Source organism: Vespa velutina, chromosome 2, assembly GCF_912470025.1.
Source record: "Vespa velutina chromosome 2, iVesVel2.1, whole genome shotgun sequence".
In the NCBI taxonomy this organism is placed as follows: domain Eukaryota; kingdom Metazoa; phylum Arthropoda; class Insecta; order Hymenoptera; family Vespidae; genus Vespa; species Vespa velutina.
In genome coordinates this window covers 5,004,900-5,027,756 of record NC_062189.1, presented here as the reverse complement: position 1 = coordinate 5,027,756, position 22,857 = coordinate 5,004,900, and the positions used below count along the sequence as shown (strand labels likewise).

At 33.7% G+C, this 22,857-nt stretch overlaps 2 protein-coding genes across 6 annotated transcripts in view; one reads left to right on the top strand and one right to left on the bottom strand.

Moving 5' to 3' along the window:
* Positions 1-22,857, bottom strand: part of LOC124947223 (WD repeat-containing protein 47) — a 48,906-nt gene that overhangs the window by 19,970 nt on the left and 6,079 nt on the right. For 4 of the 5 annotated variants that reach the window (XM_047489077.1, XM_047489073.1, XM_047489074.1 and 1 more), the window contains exons 2-6: positions 10,482-11,181; positions 9,806-10,394; positions 9,365-9,713; positions 4,384-4,494; positions 4,224-4,299 (exon numbers count right to left, since the gene is read on the bottom strand). In XM_047489077.1, coding sequence (XP_047345033.1) covers positions 4,224-4,299; positions 4,384-4,494; positions 9,365-9,713; positions 9,806-10,394; positions 10,482-11,162 — 1,806 coding nt within the window. In that variant the 5' untranslated portion in view covers positions 11,163-11,181. Of the gene's footprint in view, positions 1-4,223; positions 4,300-4,383; positions 4,495-9,364; positions 9,714-9,805; positions 10,395-10,481; positions 11,182-18,584; positions 18,766-22,857 lie in introns of those variants that run through there. The other variant, XM_047489076.1, reaches the window with a different exon arrangement.
* LOC124947230 lies at positions 11,647-14,878 on the top strand. The gene is made up of 5 exons (XM_047489101.1): positions 11,647-12,876; positions 13,018-13,347; positions 13,469-13,628; positions 13,875-14,188; positions 14,283-14,878. Exons 1-5 carry the CDS (start codon positions 12,853-12,855, stop codon positions 14,703-14,705), a joined length of 1,251 nt encoding a protein of 416 aa, XP_047345057.1. The 5' UTR covers positions 11,647-12,852; the 3' UTR covers positions 14,706-14,878.

The window sequence follows — 22,857 nt, the reverse complement described above, 5'->3', positions numbered from 1 at the left end:
CCTAAAGGATTTTTTCGTAACGTATTGGGAAAGCTTGAAGGATGGAGTTCCTTTTTCGGTGGAGACATCGGCAATCCCAAAGAACTTCTCCTATTTGGCGAATTTCCATCTCGACGGCCGAGGGAGTCTCTTCTGGTCTGATGTATGCTACCTATTGAACCACGACGATTCCAACAATTCTCCTTCGCATGCTTTCCGTGCACGTCGCAGCATCTGTCAATTTTCATCTCTATTTTAAATAATTCAGGATTATTCTGTTGTTGTTCGAGTTTTATATCCCTGAAGAGTTCCTCAAGCCGACGTATTGCGGCTTGTTGATGTATGCTCGACATAATCGCTACTTTTAATTCGTCCTCCGTGAAACTTTTACACTAAGAGGAAGTCAATAGTCAGACTGGCTTGATCTTGTGAACTTGGGCCAGTATACGTTTATCGTCTTTCCGGTTAACGAACGAGTTGCATCGCGTTGCGGTAATCGTGACACGCTCGGCGTGATGTAAACGCGTTCACGGTTACATGAAAACGCGTGTGCTGCTTAAGACACGTCCGGTGAGGCACTGCTGGCCTCCAGAGTGAGAGAGACCCAGAGCCTCAAAGGAACTCTCCATACAGATCCCCACCAGCCGAAGGCATTCGTAAAGCTGATAGCTCCATATTAGGTCAAACCTTATGGCTTTGTCGCGGTAAATCCACGACAGAGAATTTCGTTTCCCTGACCTTGACATATCGGGAGATCGAATCAAAAGTTTTGAAAACTCACTCTCGATCTTAATGCGATCTCACCGAGTTATTCTTCCTTGCGACTAGGAAGATGCACCTCTGTTGACCTTGACCTTCTTCAGCTTAAACTCATCTCAATATCTATCAAGTCTACGTTATGTAGATACACGCGTACGTCACTTTCACTAAGTTTACTGAGGAAGATAAATTTCATAGCGATAAGCAAGCAACGTGATCAGCTCGATTACGTTTATGGACCAAAATGTCGATGACTCAGGAATTCAAGCAAACAAGCTAACATTATGTCATTCGATGTATCCTCATAGATATACCTGATCTTCGTGTATTCAACAAAATAGCAATGTAATGTTTAGAGAAAGACAGAGAGAGAGAGAGAGAGAGAGAGAGAGAGAGAGAGAGAGAGAGAAAGAGGAGGAGAGGAAGGGGGGAGTTTGTTGGCTTTACCTTTCTACTTTATCGACGACCTTAATTACAGAATATTACCTCTCAGTGGCATTTAATTGGTAACCTTCGTGTCAAGTAATACACAAATGTATCTACAGATTTCTACTATAATCGACTTCGTGTGCAACGAGATGGAGCTGCACTTCTCTTGACATATGAATAAACTGCATACGAATGTATTTCTTATATATCCTTTATACAAAGACTTCTTTTATACAGTCTAGCACGTAGTACGTCGCTTAAAATCAGCGAACCACGGAGCCTCTCGCTTTATGAACTCACTTTATCGAATGCACGAATGACTTTGGTTTCTTCGGGTTAAAAAGAAAAATATGTCTAAGTGCACTCTAATAGTTTTAACGTAAGAGAAAAAATATGTGTACAGAGAAGTTGAACTTTCGACATATCTATGGACTTTATTGAAAATCCATTATCATTGATGAATTCGCTTTGTTGAATAGTTTATGGAACATACACAATAGACTTATTGAGTTACCAAGTTTTTCTTTGACGCCCACATAAGGTAATCCACTGATACTAGTTTACCTTGATGATCGAAAATATATTATGCATTTGATATCTAGGAAAAGGTATATACTTTCGGAAAACTGACACAAGTATATAAAACGGTATACGATTACCATCTATAAGATCGCATTACGATTCTTACCTTTCGAAGAATTATGACGATTCAAAATAGGATTCGTCTTTACGTGATAAAAGTTTCATATTAAATCGAACAAATTATTTTAATTTCTTTATCGTTTAAATTCTTCAAAATAGAACTGATACAAATCTATTATATATCTAATCGATATATAATCGACGATTTTAATTTTATACAACAATGCATATTTAAGAAATTTAACACTAACTAGTCTAAATCGTTGATATTAATAAATCAAAACTTGACGAACCAATTATCACCGAATATAAAATAAAAACACCGCGAGAAGAAAATCTTGAAAAATAAGATTATCTACACTGGACGACCATTTTTGCGAAACGTTTTTCCAAGTGGCCAAGGGGGAGGGGAGGGAAGGGGGGGGGGACGACGACACACACGTCTTCTCAATGTTTCGCGGTTTGTCCGAAGGCGGTACCTTACGTTCGTTGTAGTAAACGCGTGCGCTCGATTTGCATGAGCGAACTGCGTCGTCGCAAGGCGAGATTATTCAAGAGCGAGTCTAATAGAACGGTCGTTAGAATTTCACATGTGGGTGCCCGAGACCTTGCGAATTCCATAATGCAGATGTTGTAAATTGTTTTACTAAACAGATTAAAGTACGTATTGACTCGAATCTTCTTAATTATGATATCAATCTTTTATTCAAAGGAAATATGAAATTATTAATATTAAATAGAGAGTATGACGTGAAGTTCAAAATGATCATATTAGAAATTCTCTATATAATACATCGTTTAGATCTCTTTTTATTATATTCCATTGGATGCTGCAATGTATACATATGTACCTACCTGCAGCCAGTTTATTATGAGCAAGTGACAGATTGATGTACGGTGCACCACAAGGGAATGCACGACTCGTACACATACACACACACACACACACACACACATATATATATATATATATATATATATATATACATACGATCACTCTGGCCGAGTTTATATTCACGAACATGAACAGAACGTATAACCCTTTTGATATCGTCACGCTTACGAGCAGACATTCGCGTTGACAAGTTATAACGACAACCTATAAGAAATTTCCACTCGACGAAAATCACCGTTATATTTTCCTTTCATATTCTATTTTCAAATACTTGTACGTATGTACAAGTTTACCGGACTTGTAATTGACCGGTCGTGTTGCAATTTCACTGAAATCAACGGATAAGGAAAGTTCTCGTTTCTATACTGCTTGTAAAAGTCGATACGTTGGTAACTAAAATGATGGGGGAAAAAAGAAATACGAAACTGACCATGACCTATTGACTCATCAATGCAACCAAACAAAGACAATGATGTCAACTGTTATGGTATATTTTATCACGATTGATACTGACTTCGAAGAACTGTGATCTGAAATTTTTTTTTCGATCATGTATTTACAATTAATCCTAATCAATTTCAAATACTGCCAACGAATGTACATGATGTATTCGTAGGAAACCGGATTGAAAAAAAAAAAAAGAAAAAAAAAAAAAAAGGAACATTTTATTCGTCATTCGTAATCACGATAATTAAACTATTTTTTTTCATTTTCTCTCTCTCTCTCTCTTTTGCTCGTTGTTCTTTTTTTTATTTATTTTTTTTTTTCCTCAACATTTCCGTCGTAAAGCTACAAAAGCCTTTTAAATGCAAATTTACGGCTGACGCCACACGGCCATTGTTACATTATCCGGAGGGATCTTCGGCAACGGAAGTACACCGTGTCCTGCCTTTTTTCTACGCTTTTGGATATCAAGCAAACGCAACACAAAAAAAGATTCACATATTTTCATAGGATAATATTTTAAATATCACTTGAAATTAGTAGTCATTATTTGTACGAATGATAGAGATAACGAATGATTATCGAGAATCAACTTATAAAGATCGAATGATGTCCGATAATACTTAGAAAATGCTCGACCACCCACGCTCAGTTACCACTTAAAAGCAATTAGTACGATTAACGAGAAATTTCTGAATATTTCCAACGAGTCAAGAACGTTCGAGGAAATACTGCAAATGCTTTCAGAGCCGGAATTAAAAGTTCTTCATCCATTTACAAAAAGTACTTTTTAATCTTCCTATTAATTATTATTATATATATGGCTTGAAAGAATCGATTCGTACATTCCTTTCTTTTTTTCTTTTTTCTTTTTTTTTTTTTTTTTTGAGTTCAAAAAAATAGATAAAAGAAGAGTGAAATCAAAACGAGTTTCACTTTTCTTACGGATAAATTGTGAATAATAAGTTGTGTATTAATTTTAAATATCATTTAAGATAGATACGAGAGAAATTCACGAATTAATTTCTTTAAATAGTTCAGAAAAAGGGAAAAAGAAAAAAAAAAAGCGACTTACCTTTGTCGTCTTGACTATATCGTAATGACTCTCGTGAATTCCCGATTCGTTAACACACGGTGCTGAATTTTGTCTCCTATAATAAAAAAAGGTCAAAATTTTTTGCTCCATCCTAGATTTTCATTCTATTTGATTTAAAATCATTTATCGTAACACTTACGTGACTTGATCATAACCATTTATCATTGGCTTTGGCGATTGAATACCAGATCTTACAGGTGTACTTGCATGAACCGGAGATGGACCTTTGCTACCCAAAGGTTGCTTTATACTGTAAATGTTCAAGGAAAACATAATCAAGTTATATCCACAAGATCATTAATCATTCGCTAAAAATCTAATCAATTTAACGGAAACTTTGATATTATTTATCATTATAAATTATAACATTTACATTGTAAATACATACATATTTCAATGTACCAATAATTATGAAAATGGTTTTACTGTTAATATAAAATTAAGTTTATCATTTATTTTGTGTTAAATCGATCCACTATATACATATATGTATGTATGTATGCATATAATTCATAATCATTACCTAACATATGTACATACATAAAATCTCATCATAAAATGATTATTAGGCAGCCAATTAAAGGTTAACGGCAGTATGAAATACTAAAACACGTAGCACCTAACAAACAAGCTTCCCCTAATCTCTTATTTTTTTCCGCTAGCCATCTCTTTTCTTTTTACGCTACGTTTCATTCCAATATTCTACGGGATTTCACCATTTTCCAAAAATAGTTTATCGCAAATATTTCGTGATTTGTCGTCCGTTATAGTCTTCGTTCCGTTAGACAATATCATGCCGCATCATCGAGTCCACTTCATCGATTCTTTTTTTCTTTCTTTCTTTCTTTCTTTCTTTCTTTCTTTTCTTTTCTTTTTTTAGCTTTATTATTTGTTTATTTTTCTTTTCATTTCTTTGAAAAAACGGTACAATTTGTAGACAAAGTGTATACATGGCTCGTCCGAGAAATGGCTGGATGAATCACGAAAATAAGAGCGCGCATATCGTCAATTTCCTTGTGAGCAGGAAAAGAGAGGAAATTATTCATAATGCATCGCACATCCGCGCTTGAAATTGGCGCAGCTGCGATCCGTGGCAAAGGAAAAATATCGAATGATCTCGAATCACATTATGAAGATTGAAATATTTGTTGACGATATTTTCGAATGGTTTAACAAAATTCGAATGTATTGAATTAACGTTAATAAAATTAAAACAATATCTTCTTATCTTTCGAACACTTTTATAATTCAAAGAGATTATTAAAAACAAAGAAAAAAAAGAAAAAAAAAGAAAGAAAATGAAAGAAAAAGAAAAGATAACGATTTACCGATTAACACAAGGCGGTGTAGGGACGGAGCTTCTCAGATTACAACTGCTACTGTGACTTTGTTTATTGTATACTGGACGATTGTTTACAGACACGCAAACACGCTCGGCGATACGGAATCGCGGTGTCGTCGGCTTGTGATAAATCATCCTCGCTAGCGTTCCTTCCACGTATCAATTACACGCTTCTGAGCTCCTTCAGTTACGATGATTCGACATCGTAATGCGAATCTAACTATTCCACTCGTAGAAGAGAACGTTCCTTGCGAGTACACTCACGAAAGGAGGCAAAACAAAAAAAAAAAACAAAAAAAAAACAAAGAGAAAGAAAAACAATAACAAAACAAGATAAAGGAAAAATGTCGACACGAAGGTTATTTATTTCAATAAAAAAGGAAAAAAGAAAATAAAAACAAAAAAGAAAAAAAAATCGTTCACTGTTCGTATCTCTGAATCAGTAGAAAAGTCGCGGAATTTGAACTCGTTTCTCTCGCGTTCTCTTACGAAAAAAAAAAAAAAAAAAAAAAAAAGAAAAAAACGAAATGATAATAATAAAAAAAGAAGAAGAAAAAGAAAAAGATCAGATAGACAGACAAACAAGCTCGTTGTACTCGCGATATACTGGCACGGCGTCGCGATGCTGCCACGAAGGAAGCTTGGCGTCGAGTATCGGCGAGTCGAGCAGGAGCCGTTCCACGAGCTTCACTCGGCAGCCTCCTGCCATTAGAACCAACAGTTCTGACCGCTGTGTGTGCCTGACTTCTCTCGTAATAACAAAGCGTATCGTTAGTCGCAACCTATCGTAGCCTGTTTTCATTCCATTCCTGTCGATGCGATGCCAACGTTTGATAACGTCATTGACGCTTCTCCCAATGAAAATGAAATTCCGATTGATAGATTGATCGATCGATTGATCACTTTTTCGAACAGGAAAAAAAAAAAGAAAGAAAGAAAGAAAAGAATTATCTTAAAAACTTTATCTCTTCTCGGAGAACGTTTGTAATGTAGAGGGTAAACTATTGTGTAGAAAAAAGAAAAGAAAAGAAATAGCAAAAGAAATCGCCCAAATTTCCTTCTCAATTTGTGAAGATGAAAAGAAATATTTCAAGAGTAAAAGTTGTTTGATATCGAACTAGCTATCATTTGATGATTATTCATTCCTATTCCAAGCGACCTGTTTTAGATGCATTATAGTATATTTTATATTTTATAATATATATATATATATATATATATATATATATATATATATATATATATATATAGGGAAATATATAGATTGGCGAATAAAAATATTATTTGAATTATCAGAACGTATAAAAAGCATTGTGATCGAAGGAAGCGCATATGCTCACCGCACGAGTAGCCACGTGAAACTCAACTTTCACGAGGCTTTTCGCTATCGATTTAAAATTCATAAATAGTACGTTGCACTCTCGTTGGTTAAATATTAACTATTCATAAAGAAATAGGTACTTATTTACTTCGTGCAAACTTCTTAACTTTTGTCCTCCTGTTCCTTCCCATTTAACGAGTTACAAAAATTAACACTTTCCTTATTGTATGAACTTGATAAATGTATCTATACTGAGAACATTTTGGATCGAGTACGTTAAATTGGTTTCTATTCGAGTAGAGATGGTTACTCTTCTCGAAGGAAGAAGTGTATATCTGTAAGAAGGTCCGGACGTAGTAGACGCGTAGCTCATTCGCGAGAAGATGATATCCAGCAGATGTCGTGAATTGAAAGGCTTTCAAGAAAGAACCGGTGCGGCACAGTTATTTCACTTGTTCTAAACGATGTATACTATGGATTTATACTCTACGCACGTTGAACGAACATACGAATGAAATGCAATTGATTAACATCAACAGGTCAGACTAACAATCGCGTTTTCACTGATTTACATCAAGTTATATATATATATATATATATATATATATATATATATATATATATATATATAGTAAGCCGTAAGAAATATTTAGACAATTTTTTTTTTTCAAATAGAATAACTTTCCTTAAACTAGGTAAGGCGTTCCGTTCTTTCGTAAGATTTTATAGAAATAATTATACAATGGGAAATTTGCTTAATTTAATTCAAAAGTACGATTTTTTAAAAACAAAGATTAATTTGTTGGAAATCGAAAACATTTGCGTTAAATAATAATGCATTCTTTTTTGAATAATACGAGATAGAAGATAGATGAGTTAGCAAAGATAAACGTTAACATGAAACGAAATTGCCAAGTATATCTTCGCAAATGCGATTCAAATTGATTCTTTAGAGCAGAGAAAGCCACAGCATTTACATTGATCTTGTCTTTGACGTGAACGACCATCCAGTGAAATCCAATCCAAGAGAAACGAAGAAATAAGTTTTCCGCGGAATTTATTTCAGCAACGAACAAATGTAACGAGAAGATCGATCATTGCCATTCTAAATGTAACCGAAGATGCGAGGAATTTCAACGAGAAGAAAAGTAAGCTAGAAAAGAGAAATTTAGACACGAAAGCGAACTAAAACAAAGCACTTTCAAAAATCTCTGCTCCGTTAGTCGACATAATAAGTTAATCCACGATAAATTCCGCGTGTAGTTATTCAAGATTCATCTATTTTTATCTTGAATATCTTGACCAAAAAAAAAGAAAAAAGGAAAAAAAAGAACAAGAAGAAGGAAGATATTTCAAAAGATTCCTGATGTTCGCACGTACCTTTCAACGCAGTCACGCGCATGAACGAAAAAATGACACCATAAATATGTACGACAAAGCCATGAGAGTGAATCACCGAAGAGCAGACGAGCAATGGCAAAGCAAACCCATACGGTCACGATTTCGCCCGTGACTGTGGTTCCATACATCCGGTATCCGGCCTCGAAACAATGCCCATCGTGGATGTCAATGAACCATATTCAAATTCCACTTTCGTTTTAAATTAAATCGGGACCGATACATCGTATCGTATCGTATCGAGGCCAAGCCTATTATTGCTATGAGAATATCCGTAATAGATCTGATCTTTATAACTTGTGTCTCGATTGAGCGACCACGTAAATCTATTTAATTTTGCAACTTAACAGGGTGTTGATGTTATGCGCGTAAATACCATGGAAAAACTATAACAAACAACATACAACTGATTGTTGCCGATGATTGACCGAATATGATCCTTTAAAGGGATGATCTATTTTGATCTATTTTGAAATCGATGATTTTCTTTTTGATAACAAGACAAAGTTAGAGGTAGATAGGTATCGCTGGAATGGTATTCAAGGTCAGTGCCAGACAATCCGAAAAAAAAAAAAATAAAATAAAAAATAAGAAACATGTTTAATAGCAATTCCCGCTGCTATTTCGAATGGCGCCACATCGGTGTCTAGACCATACGAACGATCTATTTTTGACGCGCGTTTCGGATCGCGATATATATTAAATGTTCTAATACCGCCATCTGTCGGGGAATGTAATCAACCACTCGGCTTGATTAACTGCAATTCGACGCGGCGGCGATGGCGATGTAGCAGGGAAAATGATACTATTTGCCATTGTACGTGATGTGAACCATCTCGAGTAGATATTTACTTTGGCAAGAAATCAAACTATAAAGCTGACGAAATTGTAAATGCATATCTGTTACCTTTAATCGAGCATTCCTTCTTAGTTAGTCGTGAGGTTGAGGTTGTTATATAAGATCGTTACTCGAAACCGGCTTTACGTGAAACGATTATGAATCTTAAATTATGTAGATCTTGAAGAAGGAAAAATATTTCGAGATTGTTCTCGACTTACCCGTCAGCTTGTAATCGTTTTTCTATTATTTGAGCAGGTAACGGAGTCGACAACTGTTTAACCAATTCGTCCCTTTCCCTTTCCTTCTGTTGAATCGTCTCTTGCAATTTTTGTTTTTGCTTCTGATATTCTTTAAATAGATCACCGTTATAGCTCTGCTCAAATTGATCCACTGGAATAGCTCTGTTAGGGATCACTGATGGTTCCGTAATTTTTGCTGCGACACCGGTAGGTTTCTCGGCTAAAGAATCTCTTCTAGAACTTCTAGCTGTTGATGGTGCTGGCGATTCTCTACCTGAAACTCTTCGTTCCGGCGTCGACGCCGCTGATGGATCAGCCGCCTTGATAGCTTTTAATGTTAAAAAAGAAATAAGTTATAGTTGATTTATAATCGATATTCTAAACGATTTGATTAACGAGCAAGACTTAAAAATTACTAACCTTCTGGACTTTTAGATTGTCCTCTGATCCTTGGTGGAACCTTAGGATGACTACTAGTCGTTGTTTCTTGTATCGATGGTAATAATTGAAAATCAGCATAGCTAGAACTCAGGAAGACATCGCCTTCGTTCTCGAAGAGCCGGTCCACGCTAGTATTCATTAATTTGTTATTTTTGAAACCGGTCAAATGAAAACTGGCGAAGGAGGATCTCGACATAAGATTTATGTCACCGGTTGATAATGCCATTAGAGCTGCCGATGGTATAGGCATATTCTTAGGACCTGGACCGGCCTCTAAAGCTGGTACCAAACTACGCGACATCATGTCAGCTGCCGATCTAGGTCTTGTAAAGGGCATGGCGCTGTGAGGAAAAGTTTTCGGTTTGATGGGAGTTATCAACATATGCTCGGTCCATGAAGTTTCTAAAGACGGCCTCTCGAGACGTTCCACATCAACGTTCAATGTTCTTTGAGCGAAAGGTACAGCGAAAGTTTCTGGCGGTATACTTTGCAACCAAGATAATAAGCTCAGATCCGAATCGCTAAAGCCGATAGAACCGTCTAACAGTCTGCAAAAACTCATCTCGACCTGTAATACAATGATAGAAAATAATGATTCCTATGACTTTAATTAAAACAATGTTAATCAAAATACAAACTAATAAATTTTCTTTACCTGTTCGCTTTCTTTCGAACCAGTAGCCTTGGCCTGACAATAATTAACACAGGATTCATAAAGTATACCCTTGATGATCAATTGAATAAGCCTGTCATTTTTCGCCGATGTTACCGGATGAACTAAATCATTCGATTTTCGATCGCCTGGGAGGAACTTTTCAACCAAAGGATGAACTTCGCGGAAACACTGTACCCTGGCATTGCTGGGATTCCAATCCTTGTATTGTAGGTGATCGGTGAGTCGTGGAAGCGTGAGAAGAAGGCAAAAACTACTGTATTCCTCTTTGGTAGGTGCAACCTTCTCTAAATCGCTAAGAACTTTGACCACTTCTTCGACAGCATTATCGACGCTTCCGTTTGTACCAGCGGCTATCAGATTTGCTTCGGACTTGATGCATAATAGTTCTACGTACTTATGTCGTAATATGGAATAGGTAAATTTTCTCATGTCAAAATCCGGTAGTGCTTCCAGTGGCTGAATAAATTCTAACACGTCGTCCCATTGTCCGTCAAGGATGAGTTGTCTCAAGAAGAGTACATCGTCGCTGTACTGTCCATTTATCACGCCTGTCTCCCGTTCTAGCGAAAGCTGCGAGATGTGAAGGTCACGACTGTGGAGGAACTCCAAGATCAGTCTTACCACGTCCTCTTCGCGCAGCGTCAAATGCGTCGCCGGCATCACGTACCGAATACGCAACCTAAACAATTTAGAAAGTCGATAAGATTCAGTGTTCTTGATCTATATTTGATAGCGAAAACAAAAATATATTAAAAACAAAAAAATATTAAAAAAAGTAAAGAGGAAAAAAAGAAAAAGATAAAAAATTCGGAACTTTTTATTTGCAACAACTTCACGTGTGTGGAGACAAATGTTATCAAAAAAAAAATGTAAGAGATCACCTTTGAAAATAAAAAAAAAAAAAAACAAAGAAAGAATAATTATACGCTCAGATTATTTCAATTAATGGGTACGCGAATTAATTATATATATACATATATATATATATATATATATATATATATATATATTTATGCTTTTTTTCTTTTATTTATTTTAAGACATAAAAATATAGTAATAAGATCAGTTTTTAGTTTTTCTTCTTTTATTTTCAAAGTAAAAACATAATGTATTACTTTTATTATTGTTATATATAAAATATATGAAAAATTTGCTATCTCTCAAGAATTTTTCGACAACCCATAGTTTGCGCACCACTGAATTAGACTTCCGTTCAACATTAAGTATGGAACACACGATTGCAAAAGATTATAATGGAATGTGCGAAAATGCATCCTTCCAAGAGTTCGATGCACTTCGAGGTCAAGCATTTCTGTTGACGTGCCCCGATTAACACGAAAAGTGGGTCACTAGATTCGGACCTTAATCTATTACTCTCCTATTGAATTATTATTCAAACTAAATTCAAGTAAATACTGTCCACGAAAGAGGACGACTTTAAACAATTCAGAAAGAGAGAGAGAGAGAGAGAGAGAGAGAGAGAGAGAGAAATAAAGGGCGAAGAAAAATCAAATCACGATCAGGCACGAAAAAACGTCTCAAAGACAATCAGAATCCCTTCGAAAATCTACTTTATATTCTCCTCGAACTACGATCCTCGCACTACGTCTACAATGTTCAAAGCAACGGGGAAGCTAACGACGAGGTGAAAGGAACGGAAAGGGACAGAAGCAAGAGAAACCCTTATCGACTGTTCGCACATGACGCTCGCTTTACTCGCGTGCTTTCCTTGCATGCGAACACTCCCTCTCCAAAATCAGAAGGGTTCTAGACAATGGGAAAGACTTCGTAGACAGGCGGATGAACGTAAGCGGTGGTATGGTTTGCACGAAGAGAGTTACATCTACTATTCACTGCTACTCGAGCAGTCTTTGAACACGTGTCCATGCTACAACGAACAATAAGCGTAGCGTGCAGATCAATTACTCTTAACAAATACTTGATAAATATGTTCCACTTTATTTCTTCTTCGAATACCAGTGTATCTCATAAAAAAAAAAAAAAAAAAAAAAAAAAAAAAAAAAAAAAAAAATAAAAAAATAAAAAAAAAAGAAAAGAAAGAAAATTGCAACCTCTGCTAAATACTTTTCTAAGCGGATGTATGAACTTACCTACATTCATAATGATTAACGCAATTATTTCTTTTCATGACTCAAGTTCGAATATGATATTTTTCGTATTGCATTTCTCAAACCTCCCTCCTCCCTCCGATATGCCAGATAGCAAAAAATAAAGAAAAAACGTATAATTTGATGCTACATCAGCGTCAGCAAACTTGCGAATAAATGAGCTGTTGGACTCGCTCGTTTGATCAGTTTCGTGCGAAATACCGAACGATTATCAAGGAATCATGAAGACTCAGTTTGAAATACTGGTAAGAAAATTCTATAATTTTTGATAAATCATTTTTCTTTGACATTAAGATCCTCGAATGTAACAAATTTCATTGACGGAATGATAGAATTTTTTTTTTTTAATTAATTACTGACACTTAATTATGAATATTATATTTTAGATTTCAATCATCACGTTACATTTAACAATCGCCGACATTGTCGTTCAACCAGAATATACTCGACCATATGTACAATATCAACCAGTTCAAAGAGAGTTTTTATTGGCGCCCTATCAATATAGAACATCGGAATTTCCTTATGGACAATCTAGATTTATTCCTATATACTTGAACAGACCTCAAGTCAACAATCCTTTGGTAGGTTCTACTCAAAATGATAACATTTTATCACGATACGCATATCCAAGAACCTTACATGCAACAAAAATAGGAGGTCATACAATTGTTCGTCCGTCTTATTTAATTGGTCAACACTCGACAACACCTACGGTGAGTAAAACATTTTGATTATAAACAAATTTCACTAAAGTTTACTTTCTAATGAAAGAAGATTAAATGCATGGTTAAAATTTTGATGTTCATAAAGAAACTATATGTCTATTTTATTCAGGTAGTTCATCGACGATTTAAAAAATCTATCGAAAACCAAATTACACGGGATTCTAGGAAAACCGGGGAAAGCGGTGCTGTTCAATCGGACTCGTCCCTAAACAGACAAACTATGTCGAACTTCGTTGAATCTCAAAGTCCAAATGTTAAAGAAATTAAAGGTTAAATATATTCACTATATTATTATATATATAAACAGATGAAGGTTTTATAAAATGACTATAGATTTTTTATTTAAATTTCATTTTGTTTTGAATAGAATAAACCAAATCTTTTGATCTTTTATTTTATTTAATCTTTTATAGAAATAGAAAAGTTCTAATAATGCTTGTAAAAAAGAAAATCGCCTACCTTTAATATTTATAATTTTTTTTTTTTTTTTTTTTTTTTTTTTTTTTTTTTTTTAGATAAGACAAACCAGGCAAAGCAATCTGATCAAGAATCAACTAATTCAGGGACCTTATTTAATCTAAATCCAGAAAAAATAATTTCTGACCATCAAACCTCTCTTAACGTTCAAGAAAATCATAATCCGGCAAATTCTCAGGAATCAATAAACAATTCGAATTTACCAAGTATAGAAGACATCGTAACTGATTACGTACCACCGAAATCAGAAAATGTCATGGATAATCCGAATTTACGAAATTTTCCTGATCCTAGACCTATTAAAATAGTATCAAGTACAAAGTCAAAATCAACGCAATTCAATGTTCAAAATGTAAATTTTAATTAATACATTTTACATTTTAATTTAAAGTGATTTATATCTCTATACTTTATCTAATCCAATTCATTATTTCTTATTTCGATAGGAAGAAATGAAATACAATGAAGGAAGTGATCCTATTATCGGCTCGGCTCAAATGAAGAACTCTAATCCATTAATAAAGGACCACTTTCAACAAAACTATCCTACAAGGTCATCGATCAGTAATTACTATCAATCTCCACTATACAGCAATTTATTTATTCCTCCTGTTGAATATCAACCTGGCGTTTATATGGTATCTAATAATATGGATGGTTGTAACAATCAACCATTGAATGTCGGTCAACAATCCTGGACTCAGCAGCAGATCTATCAAGATGATATTAATCAGGCAACAGGTACATTATCAAGTAATGGATATCAAAATCAATATAATTATTTAACAAATTATGCATTAAGATATCCAAATGTACCTTATTATTATGCATTATCGGCATATCCAAATACTTACGTACAATTCTATTGAAATAGTAAAAGTAGAACGAAGTTAATTATTTTATTTTATTTTTTTATATGTATTCATTTCGCGTAATTAAATTCACCAAGAGCTCCCATCGAAATCCGTCCATTCGGTAGTTAGTAACTATTTTTACTTGTGACACGGTATTATCATTAAAAATTACCATAATTAGTTCTATACATATTATTATTATCAATTATTCATTTGTTTATATATATATATATATATTATTATTGTTATTATTTATAATATCAATTAAATTATAAACACAATAAATATATATAATCATGATATAAACCAAGTACCGAATAATATATATTTTTAACACGATTAAAAATCTATATTCATCTGCGGCGGACAAAACGATTTCTCCTCGATTTCACATTTCGGACAGTAGGAGAGAAAGGAAAATTCAATTTCAGACAATTTCCCGGGAACGTTAATTGACTCGAGACGAGGGAAGTGACGTCGATGAAGTGAAAAGAGTGTGCTACTGGTAACAGGAAGGAAGGGAAGGTAAATAGCATGATCGAGCAATTTCACGTTTGTGATTAAAGACCTGCAAAATCAAGAGAAAAAAAAAAAAGAAAAGAAAAAGAAGAAAAAAGATTTTATGCGTAAATGAAAAAAGAAAAGTAAACAAATATACAGTTTGAAAGTCGAACTCGAAAAATTATAGGGGCCAATTTTCACAGGCCGTTACTCTTACAATGAGCGAAACCGCTAGACTTTAATAAGCCATTAATTAACAGCCATGGGTAAGGTAATTTTATCAGCGGCCAACTTTTCGGCTGCAAAGCATGAAAAATCGTTCGTTAATAATTTCCGCGAATTTACATGTCCCGTTAGTACGATCAACGCCGTTTCGCTCTTATAACACAATATCTTGTCATCTTTCTACTAACAATAAGTATTTAACCATGCATATCTATTCCTTTTGTATTATAATTTATAAATTCGCCTATTCAATTTAAAACGTTAATTATCAAATGAATATTATATAAATTCGTAAATTAATAAATTAATACGCTCGCTTAATATCCTTTTGAATTTTATTAAAAAAAAAAAAAAAATTATATATATATATATATATATATATATATATAATAAAATTCATTCCGATATTATTTACATACTTCAGACTTTATTTTTGGACTACGTTCTCGTAATTACGCTCGACAAAAATATTATAAACGTTTCGAATCAAATTGGCAAATAATTTAATTATACGTCAAGTTAATTGTCTAAATTAATAACAGGAAACGTTCTTGGAGATGTCACGTTGTTATGCGGAAAATAACTTTATCGGACAAAGATCGTTGATCCCGAAAATACGAAGTAAATGAGCGTGTGGTTGCTATCGTGCTATCGTTCGAGGTTTTCGAAGTTTTTTTCTTGAACGAGGCGATGTTACGTTGCTTTTCTCCGCAACGAAATCGTCTAAAGGAGCCATTACCCGAGCAGTAATAGAGGTATTCAAGCTGGCTTACCTTTGACTCCGAGACTCGAGACTGGTACAGCTACTATACACCGAATAGTTTACACAAGAAGATAGCTACCATTCAAGACTTTTCTTTCTTTCTTTCTTTCTTTTTTTTTCCTTTTCTTTTGCTTTCTTTTTCTTTTTTGGGTCTTCTTTTCATTTTTTTTTTCTTCTTTTTTCCCTTGCCTTTTCCCTTACTCCCACACATAATTTCCCGACACAAATTCCCAATAAGCAACTTCGAGAAATTACGAGAGATCATTTTACTTGTTCTCAAATAAGGAAAAACTTGCTTGGCAAAGCATATTTTTACATCGAAATCTCTATTCAGAAGAGAAAAATTGTAACGCGTAAAATAACCGTAAAATTATACTTTCGAATAAACCGTAAGAAAGAGTCATATGCTCTATCTGTCTATGATTAATTTTCAATATCAAATATATATTTTGTATGTATCTATGATTTACTGAATATATTTGTATAAATATTCCAAGAGAAAATCATTTGGATTGTTTTAAAAAGATTAAATGAATAACGTAGAATCAAATCATTTTTAGAAAATATAATAACGAAATAGTCAACGATCCTCTTTAATAATTGCTCTAGGGTAGCTGACCCTTTCTCGTTACTCTCCTCGAAGCAATCCCGATTATTTCATTATTTCAGCTATTTAATTTCCTTTAGTTAATTATTCCAAATGTATTCGACAATCAACTATTTGAGGAATATCTTTGTCAAAAATGAATTTTCATGTAAGAATTTTCGAATTTTCTTTGAATATTCCCCAACTCAATTCGGTATGTAAATGTAAATGATTCTCTCTCTCTTTCTCTCTCTCTCTCTCTCTTTCTCTCTCTTTTCTTTTTTCCTAAAGAGTAAGATAAAGACGAGAGACGAGAGAATAGAATATAAGAAGGAAATATTATCATTTTAATCTGCTATTCGAGCCGTCATGGTTATTATTATTTCGCTGTTAATGTCTAAGTGCTTATTACTTTCTTTATAATGTAATGTCACTGAAAGAAAGTTAAAAGAAAAAGAAGAAAAAGGAGAGGAGTAGATTAAAGTCTGATTAAGCACGTCAGTGCACCCTCGCAGCCCCTCTCTCATGGCTTCGCTACCTCCCTTTTTTTCTTTTGCACGATATTTCGCATTCCATTGCCTTGGCAAAGAAACTCGAAGCTGTCTCGACCCTATGTTACAAATAATGAAAATCGTCTAATAATGAATCATGCGATCGATCGTATGATTGCAAACGTTGACACTAACATTTCTCGTTCGAAACAATTCAAGCATCGATCGATCGATCATAAAATACTTAGACTGATAAACAGCACAATAGTCGTGTAATAATATTAAAATATTAATAAAATAATAATATCAAAATAATAATAATAATTAAATATAAATAATAATAATAATAAAATCATGTTAATCTTTCGTGTTAAGTAATATATAAATTTTTTCTTTTAAAACATCGCCAATCGATTCGAAATAAATTTAATCGGAAAGATAATATCGCAAAAAAATTTGAAAATACTTTTATAAGTATTTCTACGTACATAGATAGATTGGGTGAAAATTATTATGTATAAAATCATATTTATCTTATTTCAATTTTATCATAATTATTGTCATAAATAAGTCAATAAAAAATCTAAAATTACTAATTCTCTCGGAATGTGAATTTCCAGGAATTTCTGAGGAAACGAAAGATAAGCGTTCGTATTTTTCTTTTTTTTTTTTTTTTTTTTTTCTTCTTTTTTCGTGATTTCAGCTTACGAGATAAGATGAATACTTCGAAGGCATCAAGGTGGTCGTAAGTAAGTACTCGTTTCGAAATAGGAATAGTCGTTCAGCCTTAAACGGACGTAGCCGGATTAATGATTCATGCGGAGCAAAACAGGCGCGTGTACAGTTAAATATCCGAGCCTGAGTCAGTTTATCGACGTCAAAATTATCGAAGGAATCAAATGACTTTTTATCAAGCAATAAATATACCATATACTCATCAACAATTTGTCTTTATAAGTTGCGACAAAAAAAAAAAAAAATGTAATAAACTTAACTGTCATCACGTTACAATCGTATCAATAACTTCAAACGACTTTCAAAATTGTAATTAGAAAGGATCAAAAAGGAATGTGGAAAGAAAGAAAGATACGATCAAAGGAATGTGAGAATATACAATACTTTCTCGATTTCTTTTTACCATGATACAAAAGATAGATTTAAAGCTTATAATTATTAAAAAGAAAGCAATAAAAGAAAAGAGAAAGACAGAAAGAGAGAAAGAGAGAAAGAGAGAGAGAGAGAGAGAGAGAGAGTGAGAGAGAGAGAGAGTGAGAGAGAAAGAGAGAGAGAAAGTTAGAGAAAAAGAGAAAGAATTAATGAAAAATTACTTCTTTTCGATGTTGCGTCGACGCGTCGTGGACATTCACGTGATAAATCAGTATCAACCACAAATAAGAATCAAAATAAGAATTCCGATAGACGAGAATACATCGTCACCGTGGCCGGACGCGGGTAATTCGAAAAATATAAATCGAAAGAAAAAAAGCGGAAGCACGTGGTTTAAAAGAGGACGTACGGTCGACGTCACGCGGCGTACTGCCGATAGGAATACGTCGTCGGCTCGTCGTTTGCGACGACGCCGTTAAGGCGACGCCGAAGCGAACATATCTAGAGAGAGAGAGAGAGAGAGAGAGAGAGAGAGAGAGAGAGAGAGAGAGAGAGAGAGAGAGAAAGAGAGAGAGAGAGACGTTCTTCGAGTATATACCTCCCACGCACGCGTCGTTCTCCACCTTTTTTTTTCTGCGTTCAAGGGATGATGCTCTCAACGAAGAGAGAATCGATTTTGATAAAGTCGCTTCATCTAACTTTTCTATCATTCTCGTGTTTTTCTATAGAATAAAAGGAAATAAAAATAGTCAAGAGTGACGTCAGTGGAGAACCACTATCTCTAATAGAAACATTCTATATACGTATATGTTTAAATGTTTTACGACATAGCTTCCACTTTCATTCACACTTTTAACGTCAACACTGGAATCCTAAATGCTTATATAGTATTTGGACTCTATCCAAAAGGTGTGACTTAGTCGTTTCTCTCTTTTTCTCTCTCTCTCTCTCTCTCTCTCTCTCTCTCTTTCTTTCACCCTTCGTATTTCTCTTTTTTTCTGTAACCTATCCAGTCAATGAACTTTAACACATCAAGCGTAAAAGATTAAATGACTATTCTCGGTTTTTACTGATTCATTCTTATGAGACATAATTAATTTAAGTCCATAATGTTTATTGACAGAATAACAAAAAGTTAAAAGGAATAGACTATTAACGAGTACCGATTATGGTTGAGATGCTTTATTACCGTTTTATCGACTATTTATCACGCGAGGAAGGCACGGAACGTACTCACCCTCGTCTATGATACTCTCATTAGCATAAAACGTATTCAGCGATAGAGAAATAATGTTTTTGGTCGATTTACAAAAATTCAATGACATCCTGTCCCTAAAAGTGCATTATTCATCGTAGACATTAAAGGAATATTACTCAAAGTCGAAGAAGGAAGATAACGTGGTTTGAAAATCTATCGAAATAAATCCTTTGCTTTTACGATTTCGTCATCTACAGATTATCTTCATGTCTTATTCATATCGTTCCAGAAAGACTAGAGCAATGAACTAAAATAAGATTTGCGAAAGAACCCTTTCGATGATTCTACGATCTTTCGTGACATGCACGATGACCTCGTGTCGTTCATTATTCATTACGAAGCAATTTAAAAAAGAAAAAAAAGAAGATGAAAAAGAAGAAAAAAAAAAAAAGAAAAAGAAGAAAGAAACAGAAAACAAGCGAGTAAGAATCAATCATTATTTCAATGAAGTAGTAATCACAGAGACTAGCTATTGTTCTAAGATTAATAAAATCCTTTGTTCTAGAAATTGATCTATTAGATGACTGAATAATAAACGATAAACATTACGTAAGACATTAACGTAGATTAATCGCAAGTCTAAATGAAATACGGAGTTTTCGAAGTATTAGAAGTTTCAAATAATACTTATAAGCATTTGATTACGAACTAAAATCAAACTAGAAGAAAATTTCATTACAAATGCGAATCAGTATGTACATACGTAACGAACGAACGTGCCGAGGGTGAATGTTCGTACTAACGATCCCGCATGCCGAGAAACGCGCTTCGACGTAACACATTACCTTGTTCCCCCTGGTAACGGTCCTCGGTAACAAGATTTACAGAATTCTCGTGACGGGACCACTTGAAAAATTCTTTAACTAAAAATATAAAAAAAAAAAAAAAAGAAAAAAAAAAAGAAAAGAGAAAAAAAGAAGCAAGTACTTTGCTTTTAATTACTTTCGTTTTGTGATACGATAATTTTTCTTCCCTTTTTTCCTTTTTCTCATTTCTTTTTATTTCTCTTTTTTCTTCTTCTTCTTCTTCTTCTTTTTTTTTTTTTCATTCATTAATCTCCTCCAAAAATTTTCTCACTCAAAAGTTGAAAAAAAATTAAAGAGTTTATTCTTAGATAGAAACGTCGACGAAACCGTTTCACGAATCTATCGAAAATTTTTTAACGGGGAAGACCGGTCGTAACCTTTTCTCGACCTTCATTTGCACGATTATGCTCATCGTCCAGCCCTCGAGGCGTAATGGACTTCCGCGTAAGAAACATATCTTTGTATTTCCATGTGCATCGAGTATTCAAGCTCGGTACTATTTCTCTTCTATTAGATAGAATAACGATAAACGATCTCAAACAGTGATTCTCACGATTTCTATTTTTCGACTATAATATTCGAAATGAATTGAATCAGGAAGAAGAAGTATGTACTTTAAAACAATAAAATCTATATAAAACGAAACTAATTAACGAATGACAAGAAAATTCCAGGTTTCTTAATCGCAAATGAAATTTCATTAAAAGCGAATCTTATTTCAATCGCCTTTGAAAATTATACTTTATAATTTTTATCTAATATCAAACAATATTAAAAAAACTTTTCATACAATTTTAATTTTCTTATCGAATATAAAATAAATAATACAATATATCATGATGAAATTTCACCAATGATAATATCAATTGTAATTTTATTGTACCTACGATATCTTTTAAGAATTAAATAAATTAAAATCACCGAATGTCGATTGTTATCGAGGTATTACAAAGAATTACATAAAAGATTGGACGCGTAGATAAAAAGTAAATTGTTTTGGATAATCCCAAAGAAAAAGGAAAAAAAAAAAAAAAAAAAAAAAAAAAAAAAAAAAAAAAAAAAAAAAAAAAAAAAAAAAAAAAAAAAAAAAAAAAAAAAAGACATTACGAAATTCGAAAAAATCGATCGATTGTTCAACGAAACGTAAAAATGATCAGTAGTTGTGAAAATAGTTTTCAACATTCTGTAAGATACTGTACATCGTGTTCAAGTAGTTTTCACCGAAAGCAGGACAAAGAAGGGGGGAAGAAGGATGATGAGGAGAAGGAGGAGGAGAATGAGGAGGAGGAGGAGGAGGAGAAAGAGGAGGACGAGAAAAAGGAGGAAAAACGGACTTTGTGGAATAAACTTAAAGAGAAAAGGAAGAAGATAAGAAGACAAGCAATGCGCGGCACGACGCGTTTCTTGGAGCAATGTTCGTTCCGCGCTGTCTGCTCCCCTTAATTGAGCGTGCACCTTTGAGCTACCACCATCAACTTTTTCTCTTCTCTTTTCCTCTTCGTTCCAAATCCCTCCCCCCTCTCCCCTCCTCGTCCTTTCTATCATTTCCCGTGACATCGCAGAGACGACGAAATTCTCACCATAATTAAAGATCCTATTTTCATTTCAAATATATATTTTACACGAATAAAGATTATCCAATTTACGTAATTTTTTTTTTTTTATGATGCGATGATATGCAATCCTTTTGCTAGAGAAAAATATATGATTAATAAATATATATTATTTTTATAACGTGTCTACGTTATTATGGTATTCGTTAAACTTATATCATATCTTAAATAATTTAACTAATCAAATAATTACATATACGAGTGATGTTTTAATTAATTAATTATAAGGAAAAACCATGAATTTCTTAAGTTTTTCTTTTGTCTTTTAATTTAAGACATTTTGGAAACGAACTCTTCTTCAATTGAACGTACTCTTGCGAGCGAGCAATTCACTGATTTCATCTTTACTCTGTTCTTCTATAGCTTTAAGTTTAGTCTGTGTTTCAATTTACGAAGAATTGTAGGCGACTGTGTGTGTGTGTGTATGTGTGTGTATATATATATATATATATATATATATATATTTGTACGTAGGCGGATGCATAAAGAACACAATAGCTTGAGAAACAGGAAGGTCGCACCCAAGAAAATCGTAGTTGGTGAATAAGAAAAATCTAGCAGAAATTTACATTCTTTTATAAATATATTGAAAAGTGAAATTATATTAAAGAAGTACGATAAGCGGAAACAATCTTTGTCAAACATCAACTTATGAACTCTTTATACTCATTGAATTCATGCAATTTACAATTATTCATAATCAGAAAGATTATGTTTAGAAATGGTTCGTATTAATTTATCGTACATTTTTTATTAACCATCGCATAAAAGTAATTTATCACGATGATGCGTCAGATTTGTACATTGAAAATGTTTC

Coding starts and splice junctions, on each gene's coding strand:
- LOC124947230 (XM_047489101.1), top strand. CDS start 12,853: ATGAAGACTCAGTTTGAAATACTG. Junction 13,629..13,874: donor AAATGTTAAAGAAATTAAAG/GTTAAATATATT, acceptor TTTTTTTTTTAG/ATAAGACAAACCAGGCAAAG. Junction 14,189..14,282: donor CGCAATTCAATGTTCAAAAT/GTAAATTTTAAT, acceptor TTATTTCGATAG/GAAGAAATGAAATACAATGA.